At 40.0% G+C, this 17491-nt stretch overlaps 1 protein-coding gene across 1 annotated transcript; it reads left to right on the forward strand.

Moving 5' to 3' along the window:
* The first annotated feature begins 3982 nt into the window (after positions 1–3982).
* MMP27 (matrix metallopeptidase 27) lies at positions 3983–17142 on the forward strand. The gene is made up of 10 exons (XM_061143310.1): positions 3983–4081; positions 4877–5115; positions 6223–6371; positions 6463–6591; positions 11054–11215; positions 11391–11511; positions 13299–13429; positions 14391–14550; positions 15318–15421; positions 16620–17142. The coding sequence occupies exons 1-10, from the start codon at positions 3983–3985 to the stop codon at positions 16859–16861; spliced, it is 1536 nt and encodes a 511-aa protein (XP_060999293.1). The 3' UTR covers positions 16862–17142.
* The last annotated feature ends 349 nt before the right edge of the window (positions 17143–17491 follow it).

A 17491-nucleotide genomic window follows, 5' to 3' on the forward strand; every position in this document is an offset into this window, starting at 1 on the left:
TCATATACTTTGTTCTTTTTCTGTTAAAATTTTTAAGCCCTGCAGATGATTAATTTAGTATAATTTGATACTTAATTTTGGTTCAAAATTTATCTATTAAGTGAGTTCAAAATAAATATTTTAAATGACTGACTTGTGATCTACTGGATTTCTTAATATACTACCACATAGTTAATCTAAAGTATAAAAAGAGAATTTTCAATATATTTGTGGGTATTTTCCCTTATCAGAAATATTATACTATTGATTTTACACTCTTAGATATTGCTTCATAGGTTAATGAAATATTTTGTCAGTATTCAGTGTCTTCAAAGAGTCTCTTGAGTATGTCAATACTTTATTCTCAACTCATTTTATAAGATAAAATAAAAACTAGTATATACTATAATTTCATTTATTCACTTATTCTACAATTAATCACCTACCTGTTCCAGGTACTGTGCTAAGGAAAGTGAGGGAAATGGATAAGCAATTCATTGTACCACTGGCAAATGGCAAAAGGACCTGTAAGAATTTGAGATTTCATTTTTAAGTGTCAATTTCAGACTATGGCATCTTCTAAAACTTCTTATGAAATCAGTTTTTACAGGCACAAAGATGGGAAATTCATCTCAGAACACCTGCTAGGTGCACCAGCTATTTATGACAGATTCCTGGCCCAAGCCTCATCTGTGCATTTTCAACCCAAGAACTGAATTCATGTTATTTCTTTAACCATATTTCATAGGCAAAGAAAGTGAATAGCAATATGAAGTATAGTAAGTAATTTTAAACATTAGCCTTTTTTAAGGTTTCCTTCTGGACAACATGTGGTATTTTCTGGATGCTATGTTGAAGTTTTGAGTACAAGAGATGTGAGAATCTAAACTTAAAACTTAAGAATGATATTACTTTTATCCTAGATTGAGTTCCTTCCAAAGCAAAGGCTAAGGCAAGACCTTGGTGCAGTCATTTTATTGGGGACATGGTCCCAGGAAGCAAGAGTGAGGTTGAGAAAGCAGAGTGAAACAGAAAGAGGGAAAGTTCATTAATTCAAGTATGTGTCGCTGAGGTTTCTGCTACAGGAGCTGGGGCTCAATTCCAGGAGGACTTACTGAGAAACATACAGAACCCCTTTCAGTTGTTCACTTGTTCTCCCGTGGGTGGGAGGCTGGAACATCCATCCTTCAGTCCCCGCCCCACCACCAGGTAGCTCTAAGGAACTGACCTGTCAGTCACCATGGCAGCTCAATGCCCCGAGCAAAAAGCACAAAGACACCCAGTGTGTGGTCAAGGGTGGCCTGTGTCAGTAAGGTGAGTTTTGCAGACCTGTCCACAGCTGCGCAGCTAAGCTCGGAGGTGTGCTGAGAGACTGTCACGCAGGCACAAGAGGCACCTCCTGTAACTTTTTTGCTGGGAGATCAAAGTGGGGAATTGGATGAGTCTTCTTTGGGGAAACTTACTCACCCAAGAAAAAGGATTCACAGATACCCAACCTATAGAAATCTCAGCAGGGCAAAGACTTACTAGGTACCTCTATTAACATGATCCCCTCTTCCTTTGCTGCAGTAAATTTCCTTTGAGGTAGCAATGCATCGAGCTAAAAGACTGTTTTGTAGCCTTGCTTATGACTAGATATGGCCATGTGTTTAATTTCTTGCCAAAAAGTGTAAGCAGAATACTGTATGGGCTTCTAGAAAGAGACTGGGCATTTACTTTCTCTTCCTTCCTCTTTCCTGCTGCCCATACGTGCTAAGTCACTTCAGTTGTGTTCAACACTGTGCAACCCCATGGACTGTAGCCTGCCAGGCTCCTCTGTCGTGGGATTCTCCAGGCAAGAACACTGGAGTGGGTTGCCATTTCCTTCTCCAGCTGCCTGTAATGCAGACGCAGCTGCAGAAGCTTGAGAAGCCACCTGGACCGCGAGGCACTGGCCCTGAGAGATGGTGTTGCCAGGTGTCTGCTGCCTACATCCCTGATGATGTGGTATTGTCGCACAAGCCTTGGATGACCAAATCTGGACTTCTCTCATGTGAGGGAGAAAGAAATGTTTCTTAATCATTTGGTACTTGGATTTTTTTCTATTACATTTCAACCAAATAGTCCAACTAATAGATCATATGAAGTGTCTGGAACCCACCCTACCACCCTGCAGTATAGGTCATTGACCAGCAGCCCTGCCAAAGCACACATAGCTTCCAGCCAGCTTTCTTGTCTCTCAGTATTAAACAGACTGCAGATCACATCTCCAGACATTTTTTAAAAAGCTTCTAATATCAAAAACAGACACCAAAACAGAAATTTTGAAGAAATAAAGACAATCCTGGAAGCAAAAGAAAATGTCAAAATAAATGAAAAAATACTTAACATTCTTTAAAAGTAAGACATAGCTTATGTCCAAAAAAAATGAACAAAATACAAAAAAATTAAAAAATAAAAGGATATTCAGAGAACTAGAAAGAGCTCTTGGACATTAAAAATATAACTAAGATAAACTCAATAGGTGAGCTGGAAATAAAGGTGATGGAAAGTAATAAAGGATATATTGGAAACACAGAGATTCAACCCAAGAATTCCAATAGTTATGTATTCCAGAAAGGAAAAGAGAAAACTAGGTGGAAAGAAATTATCAAAGAAATAATAGAGGAAAATTTCCTTGAAGTTTTCAAAATGAAAGAGCTCTCTTATTGCCAAGCAATGTTAATGCAAAAAGACTCACATTAAGAGATATCTTTATAACATTTCAGAATACCTGGGTAAAGAGACTTCCAAAATTGTTCAGAAATAAAAAGAAACATACCAAGAATAAAAGGCTTTTCAACAACATCTCTATATTCTAGAAGAAAATGGAACAGAAACTTCAAAATTCTAAGGCAGATTGATTTCAGCCTGATATTCCATAACCAGACACACTCTCTGTAGAGTGTGAAGACAGAATAAAGGGTATTCTAGACATGAAAAGACTCAAAACATGCACCTTCCTTGCACTCTTTCTGAGACCCCCATCCCCATTGCCATGGCTGCCTACACGTGCATTTGCTCCAGTGCGGTGAGACCTCCTACAGCTCATCTCTGCCATGGTCCCTGCTTCCCGTGGCCTCCCTCCACTCATATGCCTTCTCCTTTCCTCTGTGAGAACCAATCCTACACACTCTTCAAGAGACAGTGCAAGCTCAACCTGCTTGAAGCCTGTAGACCACACTCGTCTGCAGTGATCTTTCCACCTTTTGGGCCATTTCAGTCTTCAGACTCTTTACTGTGCATTTTGCCACTTTTCTCCATTTTATCTGGCTTTAGTCTGTGTATGTGTCTGAATTTTCCAACAAGTTTGGACGAGTGTCTTATTCTTTCTTGCGTTAATAGTGACAGGCAAATCGTGAGAGCTCAATAAACATCTGATATTTACCCAGTTAATTAGGATAATCTGATTCCTAAATATATTGTCTTTTCATGATACCATGCTTTTTCTTTTTTTGAAAAACAGACATGCCTTGTTTATTAGAAGACAGGAAGTAAGGAAGTATCTGTATCAAGAGCAAGACAACAGGTGAAATCATATTCCTCAAAAGAAGCAAAAAATTACAATTTTGCAAGCATAACAGGTGATTACAACAAAAGATAAAAAGTTTTGCAAAGAAAATTATCTTGTTATACAAATATTGTGGGCTTTTGTTCAAATGAAAATTATTCAACTCACAAGAATTTATGTATAGGAAAGCCTCCAACTTTCCAAGGACAAAAGTAGCTTGGAGCCTCAGTTCGTATTATTTTAAATTCAGTAATAACAGTGACTATATTTACCAAACAAATCATAGATCATGATTGTGAAATCAAGTCAACCTAAGAAAAAAAAAGTATATCATGACACACTCCATGGCAAATGTCCTTTGCTGTTTTTAATTAAAGGATAATACAAGCCGATTCATGCCACGTCTCACTATTATTTTCTAAATTCTATGAAAACAGAACGAGGCTTCAACTCGTTCTCTCTGGAGAGAGAGGAATGAAGAACCGTCTTCTGCTTTTCGTCTTTGTAACACTGTCCTCTGCATTTCCTGTAGACCAAAGGATGGAAGGCGACGAAAACCTGCAACTGACTCAGGTACTGTCTCAGTAAATGTCATTCTTGGCTATCCATAAAAATTTCACTTTACTGATTGTCCGAGGACCTAAAAAGACAGCTCATTCTTACCAAAGAGTCCTGAACTCTTTTGTGAGGAGGTGATTTTCCTTTCCTTGGCCCTAAAGACATCAGGAATGGTGGGGGGTGGAGAGAGGCGTGGGCTAGGAAAAAGGCAAGAGTTGCTATTTACGCATTGGATACAAGTGAAGAGAGAGTGAGCAGAGAAATGGTCAGCTCTGCAAGAATGGAGATCTCCGTAAAAGCATCTGAAGACCAGCCAGGGGGACCCAACTGTAGTTTGGAGCTCCTTATCCTACATGTACAAACCCCACACTGCTTTGGAGATTCTGTCTAAAAATCAATCCAGTTACTTTGCCATATTTGATGAAATTACTTAAATGTGATTACATGTGAATAATCATATTTTCTCCATAATTTATTTCAAGGAAACATGAAATGAAAGTAACAGTAAAAATGTGTATGACACAAGATCATTCAACACACAGAAGGCTGCTTCTTGTCTGTTAAAGTTTGGGATCCCATAGCTCTATGGGTTTAGCCGGTTCTGGTCACACACAGCTCAATGAGCTCTTGGAAACTGAAAGAGAGGGTGACTCTTCTCTTTCCTCTTTGTCTTCTTCCTCTCCCCTTCCTTTCCCTTGTTATTTATTTCTTTTCCCTCCTACTGCCGAAAAAGGATCTTGGAAATTTGGTTATCCTGAGATGGAGGTCTGCTCTCCTGTAGTGTGTACCTTTTTTTGTCTTTTTGGTCAGGCATATCTCAACCAGTTCTACTCTCTTGAAATAGAAGGGAGTCATCTTGCTCAAAGCAGTAACAGAAGTCTCATAGATGGCAAAATTCGTGAAATGCAAGCATTCTTTGGATTGACAGTGACTGGAAAGCTGGACTCGAACACTCTGGAGATCATGAAGACACCCAGGTGTGGGGTGCCTGACGTGGGTCAGTATGGCTATACTCTCCCCGGGTGGAAGAAGTACAACCTCACCTACCGGTAATGCTCCTACTCTTAATCTAAATGAATCTGAATATTATCTCTAAGAAGCAAAGATAATAATGGCTTATTTTACCCAGCACTTCCTGTGTGCATAGTACTTGATAGGTTTTATTTTTCCCACCCTCTCAAAAAACTTGTGACATAGGCACCCCTGTTATTACCACTTTAAACACAGGAGAAACTGGAAGGAAAAAGAAAAAGCTTGTTTAGCATAGTCCCGTTTGCACAGCTCGTCTCAGCAGACTGGCTCTGCAAATATGCTCTAATCTCTAGCCTCTGCCATCTCCATAGAAACTCAGGACCAGAACCACTATGGTCTGACTGCAGATGCTTAAAGGTACACTTGAAGTGTGCTCAAGGGAAAATGAGAAAATGGAGTACAACCAGTTCATGTTGGTGACATGTATGAACTAGATAGTCAAATCTCAGGTGGACCTCGGTTATCGCAAACAAAGGAGCTGGCTTATCGGCAGAAAGGTGTTGAAGGGTACCTGTGACCTGAGATAGAGGCAGTGGCCTTGACCACTGCTCTAGAGCTCTCCTGGCTGGCCTTAAAAAGTCTAATAGTCCTTCCTTCTTCTTGAGCTTTAGGGATTGAAGTAAAAGTGGGTTTAGCAAAACAGAATATAAACAAAAGGAAGATCTTTTCCTGAGAAACAAACTCTTTGTGCCTCTCAAGTGAGACTTAATATATGACACATGCATAAAACTGATTTCTATAAGCTGTTTGAGAAAATGAATCTCAGTTCTTTTCAGAATATATGTATCACACAGTCATATACACAGCAAATCCAAGCATAAAATGAACGATCTTCCACTTAAGATGTGACCTTAGGGAAGTCATTTAACCTCTTAGAGCCTCATTTGTCAATGTTCGATAATACTACCTGATGAATAGCACAGATGAAAGTCTGAATTATTAGCATATGGCATATGTAAAGTACCTAATTTAAATGGTAAAGAATTGTACAAATGTAGCGATAGCACCATACCAAAAGTTACTGCACCATGTGATGGATAAGATAGAGATTATTTTCTTTTCGTAGTATGTGTGTTTCCATGCAAGTATAATAGCCAATTGATATATATCTGTTAATTTGTAAGAATTGTAAACTACACTCCTGATATGGCTCGAGCTGATGTGGATGAGGCTATCCAAAAAGGTTTAGAAGTGTGGAGCAAAGTCACTCCGCTAATATTCACCAAGATTTCCAAAGGGATCGCTGACATCATGATTGCCTTTAGGACCCGAGGTAAGGTTTTCAGCAGAGAAAGCAATATAGCTATTTTCATCTCAGGAGCTTTGACAAGGCTGATCTTCCCCCCTCTGTGACTGTTTCCCAGTCCATGGTTGGTGTCCTCGTTACTTCGACGGTCCCTTGGGAGTCCTCGGCCACGCCTTTCCCCCTGGTCTGGGACTGGGTGGAGACACTCACTTTGATGAGGATGAGAATTGGACCAAGGATGGAGTAGGTGAGCCCAATTTTCTTTATGAACAAAATGTTACTATTCATACAAATCCCTGAAAGGAATAGCTTTGCAATTAGTTGCTTTTTACTTCCCAGTTTCCCTATGATGTTTCATATTCCAGATGACATTGATGAAAGTGTTCAATGTGTATTCAGACAACTGTGCTTGTACGGTTCAGAGCTTTATCCACACAGCACTTTCATAAAGCCACTAATCCTGTTACAATCAGAACATTCTTCCCTTACTCATTTGTTCATTCATACATCTGCAATGCCTGAAGGGCCACTACGTGTCTGGAACTATGCCAGGTGTAGTGCAGAGCACAAAGCTCTTCCAGAAAAGTTCAGAGTTTCATGATCTTGGGTGATGTATAAGGCCTAGACCCACTCACCACCATAAAAGGCAAAAAGTGCCGTGTATTACACCAATGGCAGAGGTCATCTCTAGCTTGAGGATTGAAAGAAGACTCTGGGAGGTGGTAATTCCAAGTTGGTGATTGAAGGAGGCTATGTGGATACATGGCCCATAGGACGTCCATTTATATACATGAACCTCTTCATCTAAGTCTTGCTTGTCTGCCAAAGAATTAGACCCTGGTCTTTATATTTGATTTATTTCTTTAGACCATGGGCAGTGATTTTATTTCTCTTAATGGGCCTCCCTGGCATGAAGACAAGAGATATTTTATTATGTTTCAAATAAAAAAACAAAATTTGTTAAAGTAAAAATATGTACCCCTAACAAAGGAGCAGTTCAATAGACTCTCGGGTTCTCCCTAGTGTTTTTTTTTTCTATCATTGACCACAGTCATCGTGTCTCTGGTTTCTGGTTTCCAGGGTTCCAGCAAAGAGGACGCTGTGGCTTTCTGGTGGGTGGTACGCAAGGCCACAATTCAGTCCTAACCACATAACTCTATGGAGCCTGTGAGTCAGTCATAGTTTCTGCAAAACTGAAAGCCAGTGACTCAAAATGACGCTAGGGTTCTCCTTGCTAAGTCTGAGCACGTGATGGAAGTGTTCTTCCAAGAGCTAGGAAACAAAGAGGGGGAAGGACTCCGTGCTGGCTGGACTTCAGGGGGAGTTTGAGTTGGTTGCTGCACTTCCACATGAGGTAACATTACAGCCAAGAAAGTGAAAGAGGTAGGGTGACCCCAGGATCCAAATGACAGAGGAGTTGGAGACCGAGTCTGTCTCCTGCTGAGACGTGTTCCAGTGTTTTCCTGGATTTGGCCTAAAGGTCGCGTGGATACATCCAATCAGGCAGGTATAGGAAGTACTCTAGTGCTCACCGAAGTCAGAATGACTCCCCTCACTCAGCCAGGCTTTACTTGCATATCTAGAAGCAGAGATTAGTCTCAGGTTTCACTGTCATTCTTTAAAAATATTTATTTATTTATATTTAGCTGTACTGGGTCTTACTTGCAGCAAGTGGGCTCAGTTGTTCCATGGTGTGTGGTATCTTAGTTCCCTGACCAGGAATTGAACTCATTTCCCCTGCACTGCAAGGCAGAGTTTTAACCGCTGGACCACCAGAGAAGTCCCCTCATTATCATTTTATCCCTATTAGTTCCAGTTTGTTGCTGTTTGTCGCTAAGTTGATTCCGACTCTTTTGCCACCTCGTTGACGGTAGCCCACCAGGCTCCTCTGTCCATCCGATTCTCCAGGCAAGAGTACTGGAGTGGGTTGCCATGCCCTCGTCCAGGGGATCTTCCCAATGCAGGGATTGAATCCATGTCTCCTGCACTGGCAGGCAGATGCTTCCCACCTGGGAAGCCCATTAATTCCAACACTTAGTGGTAAAAGTACTATTCCCCACACTGCAACTGGCCCCTTGCCAAAGGGGATGTGTGGAATGGATTATGAAAAAATCCAGAGGGTCCTGGGCTCCAAGTTGGCAAAACTTGCCTGAGCAAAGCAGAGGATAAACATAGCACTCCATTAAGTTCTGGGTGGATAGCCAGGCAACAAAACTAAAAAGAGGCATTTTGTAACTGCTTTATTATAATACATTCCCTCAGGGTTGAAATTATTGGCCCTGGGGGGATCCCTAATGTTGTAACTCTCAGCTTTCTGACCTACACGGGAAAATGCTTTCCTGTTCTCTAATAAAAATGTAAAATCTCAAGCATCTGTAACCTCTAATCAAATGGATTTTTTAAAATAGAAAATTTGGCAATAATGTATAATATATGATTACCTTTTTATGTATATGTGGGCTCTCTTTATGCAAAGGGCACAAAAGTCTTAGTGTAACTCCGTCAAAAGCAATAGACAGCAGTCATCTGCTAATCCCACTGCTTCCTAAGGGGTTGGAAGTCACTGCACAGTGATATCAGAGAGACTTGAGCACATGGAGAGGGTTTCCTGGGAATCTCCCACAGTGAGGCTAGTTTCAAACCTGTGTGTGAATGTAAAAGCTTCACACATGCACTGGCACCAGGCAACGGAAGCAGACCTCAGAGACCACTGCAGGTGCAGGGCTGGGACGGAGCAGAGCGATGGTCTGTGGCACGGGGGAGCTCACATGCAGCAAGATGACACAACTTATCTGCAATAAAGGCAGAAAAACCTTGCAAGGCACCAGTCCTTAGCAAACATTCGGAAAGTGTTTGACACTGATAATTATGTTGGTGATTATTAATACTAATGATAATGGAGATGATTAAGTGATTTCTAGGAGACAAAAAATTCACAAAGGTACTGATGTATAATACCCAAACTTGCCTATTTAGTTGCATCTCCAAGAAGGCAGAAATGAAATCTTTTTTCTACTGCATCATACATCCTATAATAGTCAGTACATGAGAAATGTTCTACAAATAATAGTAAATGAAGCCTTTCAACAATCCTTTACTCAAAATCTACTCTCATCCACGCTCTGTTATAGAAATGGAATATACAATAGTGTACAAGACACAGACCCTGCTCTCCAGGGGTTTACAGTCTAGATGGCACACTCTATCAAATGGCATTTAAAATTAGTATGATCAACCTTGGGATAAAAGGAACTATGGTAATGTAATAGGAGTGCCTAAAAGAAATTCCAGCCCATATACAGAGGTCAGGGAGGAAGTGACGCCAACTGAGACTTGAAGGCTCTGCAGGAATTCTGAAGCAAAGTGGAGTAAAAAGTGTTCTAGACAGGATAACCCGACCAACTCAAGTACTAGAGTTGTAGTGGAGCAGAAGGCTAAAATGGTGTAGGTTAGAATCCTATACAGAGGGTCTTGAGAGCCACAATAAAAGTTTGCTCTTCGTTTAGATGATCTGAGTTTCAATGACTTTTTTAAAGAGTCACTTGTCCCACCCCTGTCCAAAAGCACACACAGTGATATTGCCAGCCAGACAAGGGGAGGCAGCAAAAGCCAGAGCAAAAAGCATGAGAGTCCATGAAATAATTCTTTGCCTTTCCATGTTTGTTTTATGCAAACATCACTGGACAAGGCTCCATCACAAAAGGCTCAGCATTTTCCTTAGTATCCATAGGCTTAGCTGCAAGTCCAAGGACAGTCTCTTTTACATACTTAGAAGCTTACAGACTGTAGGAGAGACAGACAAATAAAAGGGCAATTCCAGCCATGCATGGTACAACTTCTGGCATGGGTAAGTACAGGGTACCACAGTCTTGTCCAGGAGGAACATCTAACCATCCTTTCATCCAAATAAAACCCTGGATATCCAGCACCCATTACTAAGCTGTTTATCAGTCCCCAGGAAGATGATTAAGACATGGTCTCTGGACTGAAAGGGTGCACACTTAGTGAAAGAAAGAAAGAATGCAGTACTTATTTGCAAAGGCAGAGTTAAGCTCAGTCTATAGAAGTGGAGAGAGGTGCAATTAAGTCAACCTGGATAGGAGCTGGGGGAAAGAAGTTTCGTGAAGGAGATGACTCTGAAGGGGATTCCTAAGGACTAAGTAGGACAGATGAGTGAAAGGGGGTGAGAAAGGTTATACTCCAGGCAAGAAGTGATAGAGATACAAAGACATAGATTAAAAAGAGCATGGCATAGGTGAGAAATGCAAATGATTCCACATGGCTAGCTCAGGGAAAACGAAAATAAAATATGAGGCTGGGGAAAAAAGCAGGGACTAGTTCATAGAAGGCCATGTTTAGGTATTTGGACTTGATCCTACAGCCAATGGAGAATCTCTGAAGCATGTAAGTAGGGGAAATATGATCACGTACAGACTCCTAACAACAACCCAAAACTGGTGGCTTTTTTTTTTTTCCCCCACTACTATCCATTTCGAGACACCTGTTTTCTGCCATCTGCTTGCTCTGGGTTACATTTCTCCATGATGTGACTAATACCAATTATCAGTGTTGAAAAATTTCCCATATAAATGATGGTTCGTATGTTATAACAAGCCTTTTTTTTCATTTCTCTCAGTTACTTCCTAATCTCAGATGCAATCATTCTCCTGATTGACTAACGTACTCGTGTTTTCCCTGTTTTTGTTAAGGATTCAGCTTGTTTCTCGTGGCAGCTCATGAATTTGGTCATTCACTGGGGCTCTCTCACTCCAGTGATCAAACAGCCTTGATGTTCCCAAACTACGTCTCCTTGGATCCTAGCAAATACCCACTTTCTCAGGACGATATCAAAGGAATCCAATCCATCTACGGTGAGCAACAAATCTGAATATATGTAAACAGAACTGAAGGCTTTCAGGAAGGAAGTTGAGAAAAATCACTTCTTGAAATATTATTCTGAAGAAAATATTCTCTTGGGAAAGATCCTTCTGTAGGTATTTCCACATGCCTTCTTAACTCACTGAGGTATTTCTTTTCTCATCAAAGGAGAGCCACCTAAGTTACCTGTGAAGCCAAAGGGACCCACTGTACCTCATGCCTGTGACCCCGATTTAACTTTTGATGCTATCACCACTTTCCGCAGAGAAGTAATGTTCTTTAAAGGCAGGTAAACCCATTCCCTTAAACACCTCAACTTCCTGTGAAGTTTTTCTTTTCAAGAGATTTGGGGATAAGGGGGTTGTTGGGATAGTGAGAATGTGTCTTTGCTTTTTGTTTTATAACTGTCTACATAGCTTGAATGTTTTACTCTGTGCACATATCTCTTACCTGTTTGATAAATTATTCTTTTAAAATGGTAATTATCTGCTTAATTTTTTGAGTAACTGCCATTCCACTTTCCATAGAGGCGGCACCATTTTACATTCCTACCAGCAACAACCAATGTTCCAGTCTCTCCACATCCTCACCAATACTTGTGTTCTGTTTTTCCATCCCTGCTGATGTCACCTCTCAGAGAATGTGTTCCGTGACATTTCTCTCTACCCTCCTAGGTAGAGGTGAGCCACTCTTTCCTCTGTGATACCATTGTTTTCATTTACACCCCATCCCTTCCCCCATCAGTCATCCAGTAGCTCTTGTCAAGTCCTACTGCACATACATCTATGGCCTATTCCCACTCCCTTCTCTCTGTCTCCACCACCATCGCCCGCTCATCCAAGCTACCATCATGTCTCATCTCCTACTCCAGAAGCCTGTTTACTGGCTTGCTTGTTTCTGCTCCCATCTTTCATACATGCAATAGCCAAAGGGATCTCACATTGATAAATTAATTTTTAAATGTTTTTAAGCAAATTTTTAAATTGCCATTGAACCGGAGTCTACTTTCAGTAACCTCTTAGCTAAAATAATACCCCAATCCCAACCATGTCCTGGACCTGGCTTATACCATTTTAGGATCCAATTATTAAATTTTCAAGAATTTTGTAAACTAGCTCATATTGATTTAGTAGCTTGAAATTGGCCTTGGTTGGAGTACCTACACCCTGAAAATCACCAAATGATAAAAACTAGGTCTTTTTCCTACCTGGAGAGCCAGTTGTGAAATATGCATCAATGGACCATTCCTCGAAGTTGAATCAACAAAATGTTAACTGTGGTAGGAAATCTCTCCTCTCACTCTGTAATTACTGCACTTAACTTGCAACATGGTGTGTCAGTTATGTATACCGTGGCCACACTTTCAGAGCAAAGTGTCAGGACATATACCATCTGACAAGGATATGGGGGCAAAGGGAAAGAATATGTGAAATCAGACTCCTTCCACCCATGACTACGTAGCACTACAGTTCATGGGGTCACAGAGTCAGACACACCTTAACAACTGAACAATAACAGCAATGACATGCTGTCATACCATGCTCCTAATAGCTGAGGCTGAAAGACCACTTGTCAGGGATGGGTTCCCAGCATGAGAAGAAAAATGAACTATAAGGACTTTTAGGTCTTGCTCACAGGCTCAGAGCTTTGCAGCTAGAAAGGAAATTTGAGGAAATATTTAGCAATGACAATAATAACATTTTTAAATTCTAGCAATCAATACCAGAAATGTTTTCTTAGAATGCTTGGTGTTGGCTTAGAATATTGGGAATTGTTGCTTTGGCAAAAATGAGGTGGCTGAGTACACTGAGAACTGTTAATGAGACTTCCATGGGTGGTTTGCTACTCTAAGCACCCTAAAGAGTGGGCACAAAGGCATGTCCTGACTTTGGCAGTCCAAAGGGTAGGACTGAACTCATAACCACCTAAAATTGCTGAGGAAAATTGTGCTAATGCTATAAATTGTTTGAGGAAAATATCGACCAATTAGATAAAGTCAAGTCTAAGTTTGTAGTGATTTCATTGAAATAGATACACATAGACTGTATATAAAGTATGGTTTCCTGTCTAACACAGGCACATATGGAGGATCTATTATGACATCACTGACGTTGAATTTGAATTAATCTCTTCATTCTGGCCATCTCTGCCTGCTGATATTCATGCTGCATATGAGAACCCCATCGACAAGATTCTGGTTTTTAAAGGTAACATTGCCTATCACTATTCCTCTTCTCCTTGTGTATGCCTGAACTAGTTAGCAGATATTTTAATTCAAGGAATATAATCTTCATGCATGAGCCAAAAGGACAGGGCTTCCACTCTGACCTTAAGTTCCTATTATAAGAACAACTATCCAAGGATTCTTTCTGGCTATAAAGATAAACACCATCCCAAGTGCACAGGAGAACAGAAACTTGTATAACAAAAACTAAAAAGTCTTTTTTTTCTGCCAAATAAAGGTAACCCATCTCTCTTCTTATATTCCCTTTTTACTAGGGCTGCTAGATGTGGCAAATAAAAATACAAGATGCTTTGAATTTCAGACAAAAAAAATTAACTTTTTAGTTTAAGTGTGTCCATTGTAATGTTTTGGATATACTTATACCAAAAATTAGTCACTGTTTACTTGAAATTCAGATTCAGATTCAATTGGTATCTTATATTCAATCTAGCAACCCTACTTTTCAGGTGGATTTTATCAGATTACTTGCCTTTGAGAACACTAGGGTGTGGAAATTTAGGAGAACAAATATACTCGACGGTTTTGTCAGAATTAGAAAAGAATCAATATAATGAACTCAACTGACATGGGTATGCATATTATTAACTGTGAAAGTGAGAGTGAAAGTGTTAGTTGCTCAGTCATGTCTGACTCTCTGTGACCCCACGGACTGTAGCCTGCCAGGCTTCACTGTCCATGGAATTCTCCAGGCAAGAATACTGGAGTGGGTAGCCATTTCCTAGGTATATATTATTTGTGTAGTATTAATGATATTTAAGCAGCTAAAGAATGTGGTAAGAATAAATGAAGACACAAGATTACTAAATCTTTAAGATTTGAACCTGAAAGGAACTAGGAATCTAATTATTTTCAAACTTCTTAAGATGCCTATTTCTCCCTTTAGGAAATAAATCAGAAAATACTGACTCTCCCTCTCATCCTAGATGACAACTTCTGGGTGATCAGAGGATATGCTGTCTTACCAGATTATCCCAAATCCATCTATACTCTTGGCTTTCCAAGACGTGTAAAGAAAATTGATGCAGCTGTGTGTGACCGCAGCACAAGAAAGACCTACTTCTTTGTGGGCATTTGGTGCTGGAGGTAAGTTTGCTGACAATTGGCCCCTTGTTTTATTCTGGAGAAAAATATCCACAAAGCATCACTTTAACACAGTCTTCCAAAAGTGTATTCACCAAACAAAAGAATGTTTCAGTCAGGTCTTTCTCCAGCTTATAAAAATAAAGAGGGTGGGATGTTTCGAGAGGACAGCATCGAAACATGTATATTATCTATAGTGAAACAGATCACCAGCCCAGATTGGATGCATGAGACCAGTGCTCGGGCCTGGTGCACTGGGAAGACCCAGAGGGATTGGGTAGAGAGGGAGGTGGGAGGGGGGGATCGAGATGGGGAATACATGTAAATCCATGGCTGATTCATGTCAATGTATGACAAAACCCACTACAATATTGTAAAGTAATTAGCCTCCAACTAATAAAAATAAATGAAAAAAAAAGATAAAATAATAAGGCTGGTGGTGCCAACCAAGCTGGCAGTGACAAACATATTCAGTCAAAATCATTGAAACTCTGGAAAGAGTCCTTTGATTTAACAGTTCCTCAGAATAGTATCGATCTGACAAATTATGTGGCTTTTTTCCCTCATAATTCCTTGTTTTCAAGACACTGTCAGTGATCTGACTGAACATACTCTTTGCCATTTTTAAACTATTGATCCAACTAGTTTTCTTCCAATAAGACTACTCTTTTTAAACATCTTTTCTTGACTCCAAGTTGTGCAGTAAAAAAATTAATCCTCTCCCCCTGAAACAAAGGTCCCCTGAAAACCTTTCAAATCCATGTCTCCAGGTATGATGAAGTGACCCAAACCATGGACAAAGGGTACCCACGGAGAGTGGTAAAGTACTTCCCAGGAATTGGTCTCCGAGTGGATGCCGCCTTCCAACACAAAGGTAAGCATCAGCAGCTGACTGTTAGGATACTTAGAAGACTTTACTGACTGTGAAAGAATTCAGCACGAAAACTTAAATGTTTCCCTTTTAATGTCATTTTACTGCTTTGAGTACATGTAATAATAAACTTTGAGGAACTGATCAAAATTGAATAGTAAGTTCTGAGTTATATTCTCTGACATACTACTTCAAAACTATGCAAAAGGTACCAAAATTATCACTGATCATAGATATCTGATAAAGATACCCCTGAAGCGTTTTAAGTGTGAAACAATGACTGAGCATCTGAACAGTGATTCTCAAGCCTCAATGTATATAGCATATGCACAGTTTAGGATTTGTGTATGAAGCGACACGGAGAAGGCAATGGCACCCCACTCCAATACTCTTGCCTGGAAAATTCCATGGATGGAGGAACCTGGTAGGCTGCAGTCCATGGGGTCGCTAAGAGTCGGGCCCGACTGAGCGACTTCACTTTCACTTTTCACTTCCATGCACTGGAGAAGGAAATGGCAACCCACTCCGGTGGTCTTGCCTGGAGAATCCCAGGGACAGAGGAGCCTAGTAGGCTGCCATCTATGGGGTCGCACAGAGTCAGACACCACTGAAGCAACTTAGCAGCAGCAGCATGAAGCGACAAGTTCCTTAGAGTTTCTGAGGCAGTAGGATTGTGGGTAAGATCCAGGAATCTACAGTTTTAAAAGAACCTCAGGCAAATTAATGAATCAGTCCAGCTACTATATCTTCAAAGACAACAAAGCAGACCATGGAATAAGCAGAAGTCTAAAGATATTTTTGAGTATCACCATCTTTTACTAGTGAAATCTAACATGGAACCTCAGAACTTAAAACAGATAAACCAGAGCAGCTCTAGGAAAATGAAATAGGGCCCAAGGCCATACTCACAGAGGCCTCTTTCTCCCCCTCACTGAGACATTGTTTGAAAATCTAGTTTAAGAACCTCTGGTATAAACTACAGCCCCTTGAAATTCATGTTTCATACCTTGGCTTTTTCCTCAGGGAAATAAAACTAATATTTTTTTATGTGACTGGGTAAAGTAAAATGTATGTATATAGTTATACATTTATTTTCTCTCCATATCATGTTCAATTATTGTATTCTACATTCATAAAATTGAAAAGTATGGAACAATTATACAGTTGCATAAGATAACTAATCATGATTCTCTCTCTCTAGGATTCTTCTATTTCTTCCGTAGATCAAAACAGTTTGAATATGATCCTAAGGCAAAGACCGTTACCCGAATAATGAAAACCAATACTTGGCTTCAGTGTAAAGAACTGTTAAATTCATCATCTGATTTTACTATCAGTGAGGAAAAAGTACATTCAGGAGTGGAGATGTTTCATTATAAAAATTTAAATTTTCTTATTTTTAGTATTGTTCACATGATGAACAAAATCTACAGTTACCAATAAATTCATAGACCTAATATAAACCTCAAGGGATCTTTTAATCTGAACTCTGCTTCAAATTAGAACAGAACTGTTCTTTAATGTCAAGTCACCAGGCCTAGTTATAAATATCTATTGAATGAAGAGTGAAACAGCTATTTTGAGCTGCCTGATTCTTTTTACAGGAAGTTATGTATACACAAAACTCTCACTGGACTTTAAGCGTATTTTATGTTTTGTAGACTTGAAGAAGTAAGCTCTATGTCTTGTAATAACAAAATACCGAAAACATTTATTAAACCAATCTTTAGCATTCTATTTTGTCTGGACCAGTTGGAGAGGCTCAATAAACTGCAACCCACATCCCTACCCATGTTTTGAATCTGCTGAGAAATATACAGTTGGGAGAGTATTATACCACCTTTATTACTGAAAAGCTTATGCTCGAGAATGTATCTGTGGACGAGCAACCTTCCTAATATCAAATTCTAGAGTGAGACATACTTACTCACGTGTCATGGGAAGAACTGGAAAGCACCCTGCCTCCCCAAGGAAAAGTCAGCTACCTGCAGACTGCAGGGAGCCCAAAGAGAAAGAAGTGAGGATGGAGGTACATGTACCTAGTTTCTGCTCCCAAATTCACAAATCAAATAA

Source organism: Dama dama, chromosome 1, assembly GCF_033118175.1.
Source record: "Dama dama isolate Ldn47 chromosome 1, ASM3311817v1, whole genome shotgun sequence".
NCBI classification, from domain to species: domain Eukaryota; kingdom Metazoa; phylum Chordata; class Mammalia; order Artiodactyla; family Cervidae; genus Dama; species Dama dama.